Here is an 18,028-nt window from a genome sequence, read left to right as displayed (position 1 = left end):
TTTAATTTACTATTTTTTAAATTTTTTTAAAATTCACTCGAAATTTTGAAACTCAATTTTTTTTTATTTACTTTCTTTCATATGAGTGTAGCATCACAATTCCTTGTCTTTGTTATTTAATACAATACCTAGAACTACCTATAGCCCCTTCCCAACCATTAAATAAGAGGATAATGAGCTTTACCACACTTGAACCGTTCTCTTGCACGGGCAATAATATCAATGCCAATTTTTGACACTCAAAATTTTAATTTATTATTTTTTAACTTTTAATTTTAAAAATATAATTATAGATCCTGATCTTATCTGCTCTTTTTAACACAATGCCTAGAACTATCCATAGCCCCTCCCTGAACCCACATCTTTTTGTATTGACAACAATGCTCATGCCAATTGAACTAAGACTCCATCGACATTTTCTAAATTCACAAAAAATGCATTTTTAATTTTTTTAAAATTCACTTAAATTTAAAAATTGCATTTTAACATTAAAGATACTAAATGTGATTATATCCAGTAATTTTGACAAGGAACTCGTTTATTTGAGTAATGCTAAAATATTGGCTCAAACTTTTATAAAACATAAAATATCATGGAGTACATATTTAAATAACAATTCCAAATAAAAGCGAATCATCATAATTTGGGGCATTTAAACTACCACATTCATGTATATGCTAATCAACATCTAAAAATAAATAAGGCTAAATTTGAAGAATATTTAAAAAGAAATTTAATTAGGATTTTAGGTCGTTTTAAATTTTATTTAGGGAAATAAGTCGTTTTTTGAGAAAGAATGTGAAAGCACGTCTAGCTGGGCGCGTTTTCCCTTTAAGTTGCAATTTTTGACTTTTTTTAATGTAATCAATTTTTTTAGTTGGATGGTTAAATATTGGTGGTTTTGTCCTTGAGTCCTAGGTTTGATTCCTCTCCCACTCACATTTATATTTTTTTATTTCATGTTGCTTTAAGCTTCTTCTTCTTATTCTTTTTTAATGAATGTTTTTAACATATTAGTTTCCTTAGTTAAATGGTTAAATGATAATGATTTCATCATTGAGACCTAGATTCAATTCCCCTTTTCTAGACACATTTTTATTTTTATTTAATATTGTTTCAAGTTTTTTAATTAATAATTTTTTTCAATTTTTCAATTTTAATTCATCTTTTAATTAATAAATATTTTATTCATAAAATCAAATAATTATTACAAATATGATTATTTTTAGTAAATATAATTTTATATGTGTAATACTTATTTTTCAATCCATATCATGAGTGTAGTAAATATTTTTGTATGTGTATTTAAAATATTTCACATATAAACATAATGGTATTTCAAATAATTAATTGAAATATTTCACATATAAAAATATTTGAAATATAATACTCACAATGTAGATGAAAAAACAATTATTTCATTTTATAATATTAGAAATCACCATACCCACAATATACGTGGAGAAAATAAATATTTGACATATAAATATTATATATAAAGAAAATATATCAAAAAATAGTTGATGTTTATATTATATATAGAGAGTTGTTATTAATTTCAAATATTTTTAACATAATGAAATATGTAAAATATATATTTATTATATAATTACATATTCATTATTTTATTTTATAAATAAAAGAGTTGTTAATTAAAAGATGAATTAAAATAAAAATAAAAATATTTATTAATTAAAATAAAAAACTTGAAATAGGTTGAAATAAAAATTACAAATGTGTTTAGAAAAGGAAATTAAACCTCGATCTTAATGATGAAATCATTATTATTTAACCATTCAACTAAGGAAGTTAATATGTTAAAACATTCATTAAAAAAGAAGAAGAAGAAACTTAAAACAATATGAAATAAAAATATAAATATGAGTGGGAGGGAAATCGAATATGAGGCTCAAAGATAAAACCACCAGCATTTAACTACCCAACCAAAAAAATTAATTGTATTAAAAAAAGTAAAAAGTTACAACTTAAAATAAAAGCACGTCTAACTGGACGTATTTTCCTACCAACTGTGATAATTGCACCAACAGAATCGGATCACAAAGGCATTATAATCCCCAATCTCAAACAATTGGATAGAAACATTAAAAGAAAAAGATGATGGGACTAGAAACGAAAATTGATGACTCCTTTTAATCAACTGTGGCAATTCCCTCCAAAATTCAGAATCTCATTCTTCCACTACCCCTTTCACCCAAATGTCCAAATCTTGCGATAATGGATTGTATGTAACAGATATTTCATATTATTCTATATTCTTTTTTAATTATTTAATAATATTTTAATAATTTAATATAATGGTACATGAAGTATAAATTTTAAAGACTTTTTAAATAATTGATATAAATCATTGGTAAAATTAATGGCACATAAAATATTTAAAAACGTAAATATAATAAATCATATTTAAATAATTTAAAATAATGATGCATAGAATATAAATTAATTTTATTTTTATATACTTTTAAGATTTAATAGAAATAAAGATATTTTGATAATTTTACTTCCAAATGTAAAAATTAAAAACACTTAAATCTTAGCTTTTGTAATTGGGTGGAAAAACACTTTTCCACCACAAATTTTGACCCCAAAAGCTAGGTGTTTCATTGTTTCTACGGTGAAAAAGCACTTTTAGCTTCCCAAGCGCAATGAAGAACGGGGCCTTAATAGAGTAGTAAGGTTTTTTTATATGAATTTGTTGGTTTTGTGTCTGATTCTCAAATATTGTTTCTCAATTATTTTATTTGAAGATTATATAAATGTATGAAAAGATAAAAATACCCTTATAGTAATATTAATTACCCTTTTAAGGTAAGGGTATTTTAGTAATTTCACAGTTGAAATGGTGTCGGGGACTTAATAATAGTATACATATAGAACTGATGGAGGTAATAAATGATACACGTAAAAATAAAAATATATAAAAAAAGAGGTTAGAGTAAAGCTTTGGTTGAATGGTTAATTTAAGATTTTATTGATCTAATTGGTATATTTTAATTACGGAAGGAGATCCAAATTAGTAAAGGGTTTATAAACTTCTCTTGAGAAAAACTTCATTATTAACTTACAAACGGCAGGAAAGTAAATTTCTTTTTTCATGGATGACAACTTGGCAACTTTCCGGTATAAAAATAATTTATATTGGAAATTCTGATATTTAAATATTGCATCACATCATAACGCTTATTTTAGAGAATATCTTAATTCCTAGAGAATTGAAAACCTGAAATTTTAATTTCACAATTTAGAGGAAAAATTTATGAGAAACCGATTTTGCTTTTACCCCTAAATTGTTTTCAAATTTATTAATTATAATCTGCCACCATTTCTTTTTAATTTGATTTAATACCACAATCACCGTTATGCCATGTCAGACGATAAAACAGTTCAAGAAATTTTTTATATGGTATAAGACCTTGTACCAAACTTTATCCCAAGGCTTTGCGTCGTCAAAAATTCAGTCCCCCGCAATCACATTCTTTCCCTCAATTTGTAAGGCTTGAATCGAATGATATGGTCCTGGCTGCTTTATCATGATTAATTCCAAAACCCAAGGAGACGTAAAAAACTACCACCACCTTAGTTTTCCTTTGCTAGTTTGCTGGTAGCGATTGAACCTCATTCCTCTTTCATAACTTTCAGCCCGGTTACAAGACTGTAGGAAAATGGATATCAAATCTGTGACTTCCCAAAATTTCATACATCTCTTCCAAAAAAACAAAAGGCAAAGAAATGATGGCCTCCAATGGAGACCTCTACAAAATTTCTGAAAACCATCGCTTCTGGTAGTCATTCCTTTCCAAGCAGTGTGTAATTCGACTAAATCTGTACAGGCAGATAGATACTTCTCATAATTAAAAAATCCTCGCAAACATCGACCGCACTTCTATCACAGATGGAGGTGGCTCCAAATCTTTTTCCTGGAGTGCATTCCCTAGCAACTTCTGCATCTGTGCCGCAAAGATTTCGTCCAACACCTGCAGTTTAGCAATGCTTTCAATAACATGTAAACTACCAAGGCTAACGAACAAAAGGTTAATACTATATATAGAAATGACAAAGTTCAAGTGTTTGTCCGAGGGATCCAAATTTATATCAGAATGTTCACTGGTTGAGGAGAGACTTACCGAAATCGCAATCCTTAAGCCCTTATACCAGGACATGTTCTCTCTTCGGTTTTCCATAAAGTGTAGAACATCCTGTAAGAAATAGAAAACAAATGTTATATACGTTTTCATGATTTTAAATTAAGGATATGAAGATATTCGCCAGTTCTACCTGTCCCATCCGGTCCCAAAAATTTCGAAGGACGGTTATGAACACATGTGGCTCAAAAACAGAATGGAGGTTCTCTATCGTATTTATCAAAAGATCTTTCAAAGGCTGCATTCTACTTCTTACATCCGACTCAACAACAGTTTCCTTTGAGTCTTGGATTATCTTCTTCAATTTTGTAGCAGTCTGAACTTTTGTCTATAAAAATAAAGAAATAGAAAGCATAAGAATATCTTTAACAAAACAGTGGATATAATATGTAAATACTTGTGCATTCACATATTCCAGGATGCTAACAATGCATCTAAATATTAAACTAGGAATGTGTAATCTTCATACTATTATCCGAAAAAATTATTTAAAAAAGAAAGAAGAAAAGAAAAGCTGGAAATTAGAGACTCAGAACAAAAGCGAGATAATACTGTGTACTAGATTCTACTGCATAATAAACAAAACGAGTCCAGAATCACAGACGTTGGAAATCTCAAAAGCATGATATGAAACCAATAATAGATTCCACTGCGTACTAGAGGATACTCACATTCTCTGCAAGTTTCTCCACTATTGCTTGAATATGGTTTCTGAAGTCAGCCCTCAGCATTACTGTAATTTCACTGAGACGCTCTCCTGGAATTGCATTTCCACCAGGTGGAGTGCAAGGACACCATGACTTCAGCTTGGTTTCTATCTTGGGATGCAGTACAAAAAGTATCCTTTTCATGGAATTCAAAAGAACTCCCAACTGAAAAAATAATTATTTTTCTTTAGTTGTTAGGGGGTAAAAACCGGACAAATCAGAAAAAATGCGTGAAGAAAACTTTACCTCATCCGGAACAACGTAGATGACAGCAGTTCCTTTGGTGAATTTCTGAACATATTTGCCAATTATCTTAGGAGCAAGGCCATCCTTCAGTGGAGCTAGAACATCAGCATGTTGTCTCTCTAAAGCTTTAATAATGGCTTTCTCAACATCTGCTACAGCCTTTTCATAGCAACAAGTAGCAACGAGACATAAACAGGTTTGGTTAGCATAAAGCAGATTAAACACATGATTTTAGTTGTTATGTGATGGATGCTATTTATAATGCTAAATATTAATTTTAATTGATATATAACTAAAAGTAATAACTGTTTTTGGGACCAAATTTATTGTTACGAATTTATGGTTTAATAGGTTGTATAGTTCAATAAAACCAACTTTGAATACCTACAATTTGATTTTATTTATGTTTAATTTGGATTAAAACAACTGCTCTATTTCAAAAACAACTAAACTCATCTTCTCGCTAAACACTTACGTAATTCAAAAAATCTAATTAAATGTTACTATAATTTTATTTACTATTAATTAATTGATATTACGTTTGTTATATGCTAAAACTAATTTAATAATATAATGAAGAATAAAAGATATTCCCAACACATCAAAAGTTTCTCCAAATTTGGGCTTTTGTATATTATATATTAATCACAATTCTTTAGGTAACTTCTAATTAACTAGCAAAATGATAGATTGCCATAAAAAGTTGTAAATCTAATACCATAATAATAGTAAGATGTCATATTAAGCAAGAACCTAACTTAAGGCTCAAAATCAGAAGTACAAAATTCCCCTGAAAACTGATACTGTCATGAAACTAGGTAACATGTTATTTTGTAGTTTCAGGTCCATTTTATGAAATATTGTTGGGTTCATTTTTTTTAATTCTATATGTCATTCCTGTACTACATAATTCTAAAAATCTGTAGCAACAGTCAAATATATCATAACAAAACAAAAGGTCAGAACGACGTACATTTTCCAAGATGATTGTGAATTCTGGCCAGCGAGAAATGATAATTTCATATTCATTCAATGTCTCTGTTAGCTGATCATACATATCATCTATGAAAGGAGTTGTTGATTGCGATGTTTTAATATCAGAACATTTAACCTGCAACCAATTTCAAGAAAATTGCCTTTGAGTGGGGAAAATAGAAAACCTTGGCTTACAATCAATTTTAATTAGTCATGCACACTTGGCAATTCTCTGGCCTAGGCAGTCTGCATACACACACATATACATATACATATATATATATATTCAGAATGCTAATGAATGATGAACTGCTTAGATCAAACCACAAAGAAAGAAAGTTCAACCCATCAGGGTAAAATGTGAGGATCCCAAATTGTATTCCAAGCAATACCGACAGTGGTTTTCTTAATCAAATAAAAGCAAACAATGCACAAGTGTCCAAGAATTACTTGGTCTGAACCATTAAAAACTCAAGTAAAGAATGCACATCTGTTTTTGACCTTTCCTAGATAGGGCCTTTTTCCATGAACTTCATAATGCAGTAATGCAAGTCTGCAACATGAAATTTGTACCTTATCTAGCTTGCATGAATCAAGTAAAGAATGGCGCTTCTCTTCAATCCAACATGTTATATAAGAGTGAAATAGTTCTTTTGCCTCGACTCCCCCTTTAACAGGTCTGAAAAATGTTATAAGATCAGAGAAGAACGGAAAACAACAGAAAGTATTTTGAAACAATAGAAATTATAGATTAGAACAATTGTTTTTTTTTTTTGGGTCACCGAATAGAACAAGTTCATAATATATATGAGCTAAAAGAAGTAAGATCTTTACTTAATATTTGAGGAAGACAGATCTCTTTGAAAGTCTGCTGTTGCAATAACAAGTTCTATTACAGGACGAGAGGGGCCAGGAGGGGGGCATGAAACAAGAAGTGCTCGCAATCTACTGCAAAGATCTGCACTGTATATGGGTGCAGAAAGATTTGGAAGGTCTATAAAACTGCAAAAAGTAGAAGATAGAGTAGCAACAAATATTAGAACAGAAGAATTGAAGCAGTCAAAAAGCAAATCCAGAAAAATACAAGTACAGGGGACAAACCTAAATACCAAGTAATTCTAAGAATATTTAAGAGCTACCAGTCATCTACCTTTAACCCTTTTCTATTTGAACCTTCCTCCTTCAATGGATTTGCATTCTCTTCTTTCTTTTATTTTTCAAACTAATGTTACTAAACTTTTAATGCAAATTAGCTAAACAGGAAACTCTAGATTCTATGTTGCTACGACTTCTCAAAGTGGACATGACATGGGTACGGAGTCATCACCTTCCAAAGGACAAATGGGAATAAAACTTAAAACACCCTCACTAGACACATATCCACGTCCAGCATTAGCTCACAAGTTTAAGTGCATAACCTCAGGTGCAAAGAAATTTCAACATATTGGAGCATATGCAGTCTTAATAGATCAACAAGTGGAAGGGAAAAGAAAGAACAATTGTTTCAGAACTACAATAAATCATTTTGCATTCTGTAATCTCCTGAAATAAGATAAAATCACCTAGGAAGAATATTCTGCTTGTGGATCTCTATATCGGTGAAAATCTCATTCTTGATACTTGAAATTAAAAATTTCATCTTCTGATAAGACATTGAAAGAGTCATTGGATCCATCAATGCACTGCCATTATTGCTCAAAATGAACTCGTCTGTTTCAGCCTGGTGCCTTCTTGATCTCTTTTTTGCAGCAGCCTGCAAGGTTATAGCAAATTTATAGAGAAAACAAACAAGAAAGGAATATATAAAACCATGACCATGAAGAAATAAGTCATATACCTGAAAGTATCCACAGAACTTCAGTTGTATCTCGGGAGTTAATATATCATGTAATAGGCTATAGAGCTTGATGGCAGGGACCAAGGCAGGAGCTGGTGATCCAGTGGCGGCCTTAAAAACACTCATCATCCCCGATGGCAATGATTCATCTAATGACTTGTAATTTTCAAAGATCACATTTAAAATCTGCTGGACCTGATCCTCAACTTCCCCAAGGATGCGGTTCTGATTGATGTTACAGAATTACATTCATAAGAAGAAAAAATGAGTTTGTATATAGTAATACATTTTCTGAAACATGTATGCATGCAAATGTTTATATGTATACCTTTGTGTAATTTTAACTACTAAATACTATGAGATTGAAGGATAAAAATTAAAATGAAAGAAAGATGCATCAAAATGGCAATAGCAAAGTGGCACATCTATGACCTGAATAAAAAATAAGATGGAAATTCAAGAAACATTTTAGACAGTAGTGTACATTAAATAGTGAATCAGACGATCCAAACTAACAAGAACTATAAAGGTGCTTCAAAAGGATGAATTAAACCTAGATACATGTTTAACAATTCCGTTTCTGAGTAGATACAATCTGATTAGCATAATGACTATGAAGCTAATGGCCAGCCCTTTCTTAGTAAAGCAGACATCCGTGACATTGAAAAGAAAACAAAGATCAAGTCAAATTATAAAATAATTTTGCTCAAATAGTGCTAATACCTCTTGGTGACTTAATTTGTGCTTGGTATTGGACTTCACAGGAGATAGTAAATCATGTATTAATGTAAGGCAGTCCGCAGTTGGTGTAGCCACATCCATGATATAAGAAAGGTATCTGTAGATGAAAAGAAAATCAAATAAATGAAACAATTTAAACTTGTAATGATAACATGAACTACCATTCTAGCATATACGCATACCTTAACTTTGTATATGCATCTGATACACCATAGTATGATGCAAATTCATTCACCAACCACTTCCAAGGGCCATGTAGCAACAAATTTCTTTCCTGAAAGTGCTGAACTTTCATTGCGACTTCCATCAAAAGATCATATGCTACAGTTTCTGCAACAGAACCACACTGGCAAAACAAATGATAAGTCTTACTGTCACTTTTTTTTGGTCAAGCTCTAATTCAACTAGTAAAATAGTAGCTAGTGGTAAAGGAAAATTATTATTTTTTAAAACAAAACCCTTGAGTGGAGTCATTTGAAAATTTACTGGATGATTACATTTTGCATGTACCTTGAGATTATTCTCCTCTTGACTGGTTGAATAGTGTATATACAGTTGAATCCGGCCAACAAGTTCATGATCCGGCTCATGATATATTGGCCACCATCGAAGCTTGTCACCCTGCATAACCAATGTTTTAAGCTTTCAGCATAACCATCTGTCTTTCTCCTAGACCATAAAGACTAGGTATTACTCAAAAATACTTACAGGGTCATCGGCAATAGAAACCACTTGTGCTACGACATGACCACAATACTGCCCCTTGGAGTCATGAACTTTGACAATCAAATCGTCACCAAGGCCATCAGGTAAGCTGTGAAGTAAAATATCAGGAAAGAAAGTTTCCAGAGGTTATGGAGCAGGAAGGAAAATAAAAAGATAACAAGCAAGCAAAAGTATGGAGGAAGGAAAACATATATAAGGGGTCAGAGGAGATACATACAACACATGAGTTTCACTGGATCCTGGTTGCATTTTGGTCCCATCATCCTCAGAAGAACTTTTCAATTTCAGCAAGCAACAATATGTTTCTAAGAATTACAACCACCACCTGATGTTAGATAGTGCACAAGGCAAGTACAAATTCAATTCATCAAGAGATTCTACACAAGGTAATAGCATCCTATTCTCTGATACAAATCAGCATCATCATCAACAACAACAACAACCGCCTAAGCCTTTTTCCATTATTTCTGGTAGGTGGGGAAATAGATCCTATTACACAAGGAGTGCTCCCTATTTAGGATCACATCCTTGCAACAAACATGGATGAACATTACTTGAACTAAGATGTTCTTATTTAACCAAAAAAAGATAATTGCTCTATGGCCTTATTATTCTTAACCTGCTAGACTACAAAATACAAACATAGATATGTACTAGTTCAAGAAAGTACTCTCTCCTTGTTCAAATTCCTTCAAATATTGAGTGGTCTTGTTTACTTGGTAGAATAAAGGCTTTATTGAAAAAATTGTGACTCAATAGTATGAAGCTAACACCTATCCCTAGCACCCACCTATTAGGAAGAAAGAAGAGTGACTATAACTTTAATTACCATAGCTAGATATTTACAATAATTAAGAACATCTCTTATTCAGCATCCTATCAAATAATAAATGGAGGAAAAAGGAAGTCATCTAAATGTTCAGAGGTTAAAACCGTTAAAAGTGTACTATTTTGCTCCTAGTAACTCACATTTCTCATAAAAGTTCCGTAGGATGCTGCAGGTGTAATTGATAGCTGCTGTTGATACCTAACCAGCATTTCCCCTAGTCAAGTCATTTCTTAGAAATTAACTATTACTACTTGATAGTGCCAAAAATTCATATAATTGATTCCTAGTACCTCCAAACAATTGATGAGATCTTTAAAAGAGAGGGATTGACATTGTGGAAATCCGGGATTCTTATTCGAAGATTCTCGGGATTTAATAGACTACATGTAGCTAATTGATTCTTGTTATAGCTTATTTTTTTGTGTATATAAGGCTGGATAATAAGGCTGCAAAATTCAGAATACTAAGAAAATTTCTTCATCTCATTTCCTCTTAGAAATCTTCAAAATTCTCTTAGAATTTCTACAGTCATGTATTCATTGACCACAACAGTACTTACTGAATTTATGGAATGGCTCTAACAACATACCACACTAAATTTAGTTATACATTCTCTATGAAGCTTTAAGGAGTTATTAGGTGGTAAGGAAAGAAGCAGCAGATATGAGGAGAAAACATGACCTAGCAAAGGGTGTTGAAACCAATGAACCAGGACAAAGCCACAAAGGATAGGTTCAAGAATAATAATAGTCTACCGACCAATTTTCTGACCATATTTTAGTATTTGAATCATAACATCAGACAACTAGATTATCATAAAACTAAAAGGGGTATAAATACCTGGAATTTCTTCATATGATGTTGAATTGCTGCGCAAAGTAGTCACTCCAGTTTTCAAGAGCTTGGATACCTCCTTTATATACTGGCTGCTAGCCTGCAGATAAGCTAGGCTTTGCTTTGAAAGAGAACCATTTACAGGCGTATTGGGAGCCACTCGAACTTTCCGAAGAGCTTCCCATCCAGAATGCAACATCGAGTTTACTTTGCAGAAACGTTGATGAACGGATTCCATCTTCACCATAGACAGATTGCAGCCAGGAGGAGGATCTAAACCCATTTTGACTTTACGCACTGTCCAAAACAGAAAGAAGATATATTTGTAGGCTTAAACACGAAATATTATTACAATTTGATGAACTTTTTTTCCGGAAACAGGACAGTACCTTGAACTTTCATTTTGCCAATGAACCTCTTTGATTTAGGAGCAGCTGCTTCACTAACTAACTCAGAAGATTGTTTTGCCAATAGCTCTTCTTCTGGCTGCAATAGTACCTGCTGTAGACTAGAAAATTAAATGTGGTAGTCAGAGATAGGTAACTCAAAACATAAAGGGAAGAACTAACAAGCCCGGAATATATTAACAATAAGAAAGTATCATGTAAACAGACCGCATATCCAAATATAAACAAGAAAGCTTGAATCTTACATGCACGATGCACAAAGGCAGGCAGGCATGAACAATGCAATCATTGCAAGCAAAAGCCAGGAACACTGGGTGTTTATTCTAAGTGAGCTGGTTAAAATGCAATAAATCTCATTGCAAGTATTTATGTTCTAAAATGGTTCTTTATTAAATGAAATTAAGTATTCAACGCAGGCCATAGCATCAACTACTATATATTTCATAACCAACCGTGACTTATAATCTGTTCGTTAGGGTGGACCAGAAATATTTTCAAAGAACCAAATCGCCTCAATGATTCTTTGATAGAAATGAGTAATAACTAACCCTAATGCAAAGTTTTCCGGTGATGGCAACTATCATGGAAGGCAAGGAACTAACCAAAGCAACAGTATCATGTGGTCAATATGTCTAAAGTTCCACATCCATCCATGCATGCTTATTTCTGACCCCATATTGCCAAATATGGGTAATATTTCATACTTCTATCAGCATATCAAGTTACGGGGATTTCAATATTAGAGCGGCTTCATTCAACTAATCTTAAGTTGGATTTCAGAGTTAAACTAGTATTTTGATCACATATTGACCTTAAACTGGCAGGGCATTAACCGCAAAAACATGATACAAAACAAACAAAAAGGGAATATACTGACTCACCTAAATGCTTTCCGCAACTCTGCACATTCTTGATTCAAGAAGTAGGGAGCCTCTTCCGTGCAACCTTTGGCCCATGAATTTAAGCATAAACGTACACATGCATCATAAGACAGCACTGCACACCATGGACCAAGCCCACTGAAACATTTTAATCAATGCAGTCAGTTGTCTAAACTTATGAAGGCAAAATGCTAAACCAAAGAAACCCATGCCTAGCTTAGCTATTAACTAACCTTGCATGAAATATAGGGCGACGTGTGGGCATATTATTAGTGGATTCGTTGGTTCCTCCATGTTCCACAGTCCTGTAATACATAATTGTTCAATTGAAGTGCACTGCAGACATTTTTCTCGGAAAACATCAAGGGAACTATGCATAGAGATGCAGAAACACAAACCTCACTGATTGGTCAAGAATCTCATCCCCACTGTTATCTTGAATAATGGTATCATAGTGAAAAGGCTTCACCTTTTGCATTCCTCCAGTATGAAAAACCTACATGGATGTAGATAGCTGAGTACTACACAGAGTATAATGTTTTAGATTAACAATAAATTTAAGTTGACCATCAAAGCGGTCTTCACATTTCAATCTTATAATTTCATATTACAATCGAGTTAAAGAATACCCCCAAATGAAGCCATTTTGACATCTCCAGTCCCATTCCCATAACCGGTCAAACCATTAGAAAGTTAAAAAGGAAACATTTTAGGATGTGAAACCCTGGTAGCCCACCAATTGACAATGGAGATATCACCCAATGTACTTTGCACATAAAAAAAGCTACCATCTTAAATTTGTATAAACATGACCAAAAAGAGTTGCCAAGTGCCCAGTTTTCTACTTTAAAGCTTAAGGGGGCACAATCAAAGCAACTTAATAAAATAATAACAAATTACCAAAGGAAATAACATTAAAGGAGAAAGTGCTTGAGTAAAAGCAAAATTCTTAGTGAGGTAAGTAAAGGTTTTGTATCCAGAAGTTAACTTAAAGATGCAAAACTATTTAGATGCTATTTCAATGCCTACCCTAGAAGTAACTGTAGAAGAATAACTATCTGAATTATATGCTTCCCCAGGAGGTGCACCACCATTGTTGCTTCTATACTGCATATACGAAACTTCAGTGCTACAGGCAGAATCTGAAAATTGCTTATCTACAGTGTCCGCCTTCCCACCACAGACCTGAGCTGGTCTCTGAGCACCATTTCCTAGTTTCAGCTGAGGTCCATAATGACCATGAGCCTCTGATTTCTGCATCGAAGCAGCTGCAACATTATGCACCTTATCATCTTGTGGAGATGAAATGAACGAGTACTGCCCGTCATGGACATGCTCTTCAGAATCAGATGAGATGTCCATGTCTGATTCTGAACCATCATCATTGCCATTAACAGGTATTATATTTTGGGATAAATGTCCATTACGAAATTTTGCAGAAGGAGGTAATCCAGCATTTCTTAAACTGGTAATAGGATCAAGTGCTTGTTTTGCTGCCATGGTCACACCGAAAAAATCTCTGTTCTTGGCAGCACCTCCCTAATACAAGTTTAAAACAATAAGATCAGACTCGGCCAACACCTCAGGCTACACTATATAAGTAAAAACTACTTCAAACATTAACATCACGAATCAATGAAATATCTATATATTTAAATAAACAAATGTTTGCAGCAAATACCTATACAAATGCATAAATGTATGAAATTATAGGGATAAACAACTGAAATGACTCACCGCACGAACCCATCTGAACGCATCCTTGTCAAGGCCTTGGGTGAACATTGTATAGTTCTTCCACTTGACCTAAAATCCAACCCCTGAGAGAGAGTTTAACACCCAAATTAACACACAAGCAAAAGAGCAACACTAGCAAACTAAATCATTAATAAAAGAAACTGGGGAATTCTGATCATGTTTCTTTCCTTGTCTGTCTTTCTAATCAAGCAGTGTGAAAAAAAATAAAGTCCAAAACTTTACCAAAAAATGTCAAAATATAGCAAAACCAAATCATTAATATGATCGATTGTTTTTTAGATGAATGGCAAAGAAAATCTATATGAAAAAGATGGAAAAGTACAAGTTTCCAGCACCGACATTCTTTTATTTTATTATTTTCCTTAAAAGGATTCCGAGAAACCAAACAGAGAAAATAAAGATGATGAGAATTCAATTCAACTTCACATGCCAAGCACTGATCAGAGTAGTAACAAAGAAACCAATTACTGAAATCTCATTAGCTTCAATGATCAAACCAGCAGAAGGGTATCACTAAAACTCAATAAAATCCCTCCGCCGCCCAAAGGGGAAGAAAAAAACCTTGACTTTTGATCAAGTTTAGTAACAAAGAGAAAGTAGAGATGGAGAAACTACTCACACAAAGTGATTGTGAAAAAAGAGTGAGAATTGGAGTGAGAGTGAGAGCAAAACACAAAATGGGTCTAGTTCAACAGTTCAAGCAAAAAGTCTTCTTAGCTTTAGAAAAATTCATGTATTATATTTTTCCTTTTATGTCTTCAATTAATAAGAAGAATAAATGGTTGAAGATGGAAGCGAAATTTAGGAGAGATTAAACGAACATTAAGACGGAAACATAGAACTAACGGAGAGTCGTAAAGTTAACGTGAAGCTGACGTGGCAAGTGAACGCGCGCCTCATTATAACGGCTGGATATATTTTAATAGTTTCTTTTTGGAGCCTGGTTTAGTTGCACACAGAGGACAAGATGGGTTACTTTAGGGCAGAGGGGACCCACCCCCACCTCCCCAGCTATTATTCCCCTGATTTTCCGTGCTTATTTAAGACTTAATCACGAAGATATATAATTAAAGGGTAAACTACCTAATTGGGCACCTAATTGTTAGGATAGTTTCATTTTGGTCACCCAAGCATTAAAGCTCTAAAGGTGATGTAATGTACATGTTACATCGTGTTTACACTTCCATTTTGGTCTTCCAAAAATAAAAAAAATGAATTGTTAAAATGGAAAAGCAATAGAAACTAAAATAATATTCAAAATTTGTCAAATTGTATTTATTTACCCATTGCTGAAATCCTAAAATTTGTTTTAATATTAAAATTTTAAATTTCAAAGTATTAAAAGAAATTAAATAAATTATTAAATTTTTTATCCATTGGTAATCTCAACCAATTTGTTATTATAATATTAAAATTAATTAATTTAATCTACTTTTAAATTTTAAAATTTTATTTTATGTTTCTAGATTATTCTTAATGAAGCCAACTCAAATAATTCATATTTAATAATTATCTACAAAATTTTTATTATTATATAGTCTCGAATCTTCCATGCTAAGCTAAAAGTAAAGGGAAAAATTACTTGTAATTAGTTAAATTAATCGTTTGTTCTTCATTTATGAAGAAATTATGAGTTTTGTTTGGAATGGAAGATAAAATTTATTAATTTAATTAATTATAAGGATTTTTCTTTACTTTTAGCTTAGCATGAAAGATTCAAGATCATATAATCAAAATAAATTTGGCTTTCACGTACAACTATTAAAGTCAATAATTTTCATTGATGTTTTTGAACACAATTTCAAAACATCAAAATAAATTAAATAAAATTGTTGAATTTTTTATCAATTGATAATGTCAACCGATTTACTACTATAATTTTGAATCTTAATATTTAAAATTTATATTTCAAAACCCAAATTTAGCATTTTCGATAATAGGATAAACAAGTACAATTTGACAATTTTGTGTATTAATTTAGTTTCTACCGCTTTTCACTTTAATCCTTAAATTTTTATTCCAATCAATAATTAAAAATATATTTTTTGGGTGATCAAAATGAAAATAACCTAAAAGTTAGGTGACTAAAAAGAAAATGAAAACATGATGTGGCGTAAATAGCTAACCGTTGTTAGAGATTTAACACTTGGGTGACTAAAATGAAAGCACCCTAAAAATTGAGTGACCAATTTGCAAGAATTTCATTTTGAGTGACCAAAATGAAAGTATCCTAAAAATTGGGTGACCAACTAGATAATTTACCTATAATTAAATTACTAAAAAGTAGTGAAACGTATAGAAAAGCGAATAAAAATTTAAAGTAATGACATTAAGTTTTGTACTCTTTGTTTATTACAAATTTAGTCCCTACTTTTATTTAAAAATGTAAATACCATTAAAATTATTTTCTTAAATTTAAGTTTATCAATTTAATGACAGTTGGGAATTTTAGTCTAAAAAAGATCAATCCTTTGATATTTATTTATTGTTTTACTTTAATGGCTGAACTACCATTTTATTTGAAATTATTGATGTATAATAAAATATATTACATTTTATGTCTTTATTAATATATTTTATTTTTTAAATAAATTAAAAACAAAAACAAAATAAGAAATAAGAAATAAAATAGATATTAGAAGAAGGTATAATTTAAAACCCCGAATTATAAATGAAGCCTCTTAGGTAATAAAATTTTAGCTAATTAGTGGGCATAAAATGTAAAGTAGGGATCACAATTCGACCGCCTTAAACAACAATTTGTTCTGAGTATGGCCATCTTTTGTTCTAGTTTTTTTTTTTAATTTTATGTTGTTTATTTAATATACATCTAATATAACTAAATAATAATTTATTATTTTTAGATAAAATTATTATGATATGATTTTGGTAACGTAAATACCACAGCCACCGCCCATCCAATTATGCAATAAAAAAAGTGTCTGGCCATACAAGGTCCTACCGGCCTCCTCAAATTCGCCTCAATTAGTTTAATTGATTTGGTGAAAATTTTTACAAACTCAATTTTGCTTAAATATAATATTTTATATTAATATATAATACGTACAATGAGAAGTTAAAATTAAACCATCATAATAAATCAGGCAAACTATGAAATATTCCAAAATATGATTTTTACAATATAAACATCTTATGTGTAAAACTTTATATAAATTTATAATATTTAAAAGATGAAAAAAATTACACAATAGGAACAAATATCTTTTAGTAAGTAAATTTATTTTGATGCAATACAAAACTTATTAACATATGAAAATTAATGATAATAAGATTAATTAACATATTTTTAGTGATTTATTCTAATTAATTTTGGATACGAATGTTATTAATTTAGTATTTTATTGACTATTTTTATATAGGTACAACTCATGTTTGAAGAATTGAAATGCAAATTAAAAACATGAATTTATCATGAGATAGAAAAGTTAAACGTATAAAACATTTAGAATTTAAAAATATTTATTTTATTATTATTTTATCTAAAATATGAATTAAGATTAAATTAAATTTATCTTTAAAATCTTACTTAAATCTCTTTATTTTATTTTTTCCATTTTTAGGATTTTATTTTATTTTATCAAAAAGGAGAATAGTGAGAAGAGAAAGAAAGAAAGAGGGGACGTCACTGTAGCTGTACCAGTCCGATTTTTAGTGGCGTCAAAAACAATGGTTCGAGACCATCAAATTCGACGAGTAAGCTCGTGAATTTTATTATTTAGTACTTACGAGCCAAATGTGATTTTAGGAGAATTTTTGAAATAGTAATTAGTGTGTTATAAGAAATTATAAAGTTGAGTGGTTCCGAAAACCAGGTATCAGGACCTCGATTTATAAACCGAGCCGTAAATATTTTTATAAATATTTACGGAGTATCATTAAGTTAGTATTAAAGTTTCGTTAGAA

General features: G+C 31.3%; 1 protein-coding gene across 1 annotated transcript; it reads right to left on the bottom strand.

Moving 5' to 3' along the window:
* Window positions 1-3,623: 3,623 nt before the first annotated feature.
* Window positions 3,624-14,881, bottom strand: LOC105804155 (uncharacterized). The gene is made up of 23 exons (XM_052624126.1): window positions 14,724-14,881; window positions 14,084-14,166; window positions 13,376-13,885; window positions 12,745-12,842; window positions 12,580-12,651; window positions 12,347-12,484; window positions 11,448-11,566; window positions 11,065-11,355; window positions 9,613-9,700; window positions 9,378-9,483; window positions 9,180-9,290; window positions 8,852-9,015; window positions 8,652-8,766; window positions 7,929-8,153; window positions 7,654-7,844; window positions 6,926-7,093; window positions 6,665-6,770; window positions 6,090-6,227; window positions 5,117-5,275; window positions 4,835-5,035; window positions 4,297-4,491; window positions 4,146-4,217; window positions 3,624-3,995 (listed from the first exon to the last, which is right to left on the bottom strand). Exons 2-23 carry the CDS (start codon window positions 14,129-14,131, stop codon window positions 3,873-3,875), a joined length of 3,438 nt encoding a protein of 1,145 aa, XP_052480086.1. The 5' UTR covers window positions 14,132-14,166; window positions 14,724-14,881; the 3' UTR covers window positions 3,624-3,872.
* Window positions 14,882-18,028: the final 3,147 nt, after the last annotated feature.

Source organism: Gossypium raimondii, chromosome 11, assembly GCF_025698545.1.
Source record: "Gossypium raimondii isolate GPD5lz chromosome 11, ASM2569854v1, whole genome shotgun sequence".
NCBI lineage: Eukaryota > Viridiplantae > Streptophyta > Magnoliopsida > Malvales > Malvaceae > Gossypium > Gossypium raimondii.
The sequence above is the reverse complement of the archived record's forward strand: the minus strand, read 5'-3'. Positions and strand labels throughout refer to the sequence as shown.

Coding starts and splice junctions, on each gene's coding strand:
- LOC105804155 (XM_052624126.1), bottom strand. CDS start 14,131: ATGTTCACCCAAGGCCTTGACAAGGATGCGTTCAGATGGGTTCGTGCG. Junction 4,218..4,296: donor TTTGGGACCGGATGGGACAG/GTAGAACTGGCG, acceptor TATTTCTTACAG/GATGTTCTACACTTTATGGA. Junction 3,996..4,145: donor GCTTAAGGATTGCGATTTCG/GTAAGTCTCTCC, acceptor GCTAAACTGCAG/GTGTTGGACGAAATCTTTGC.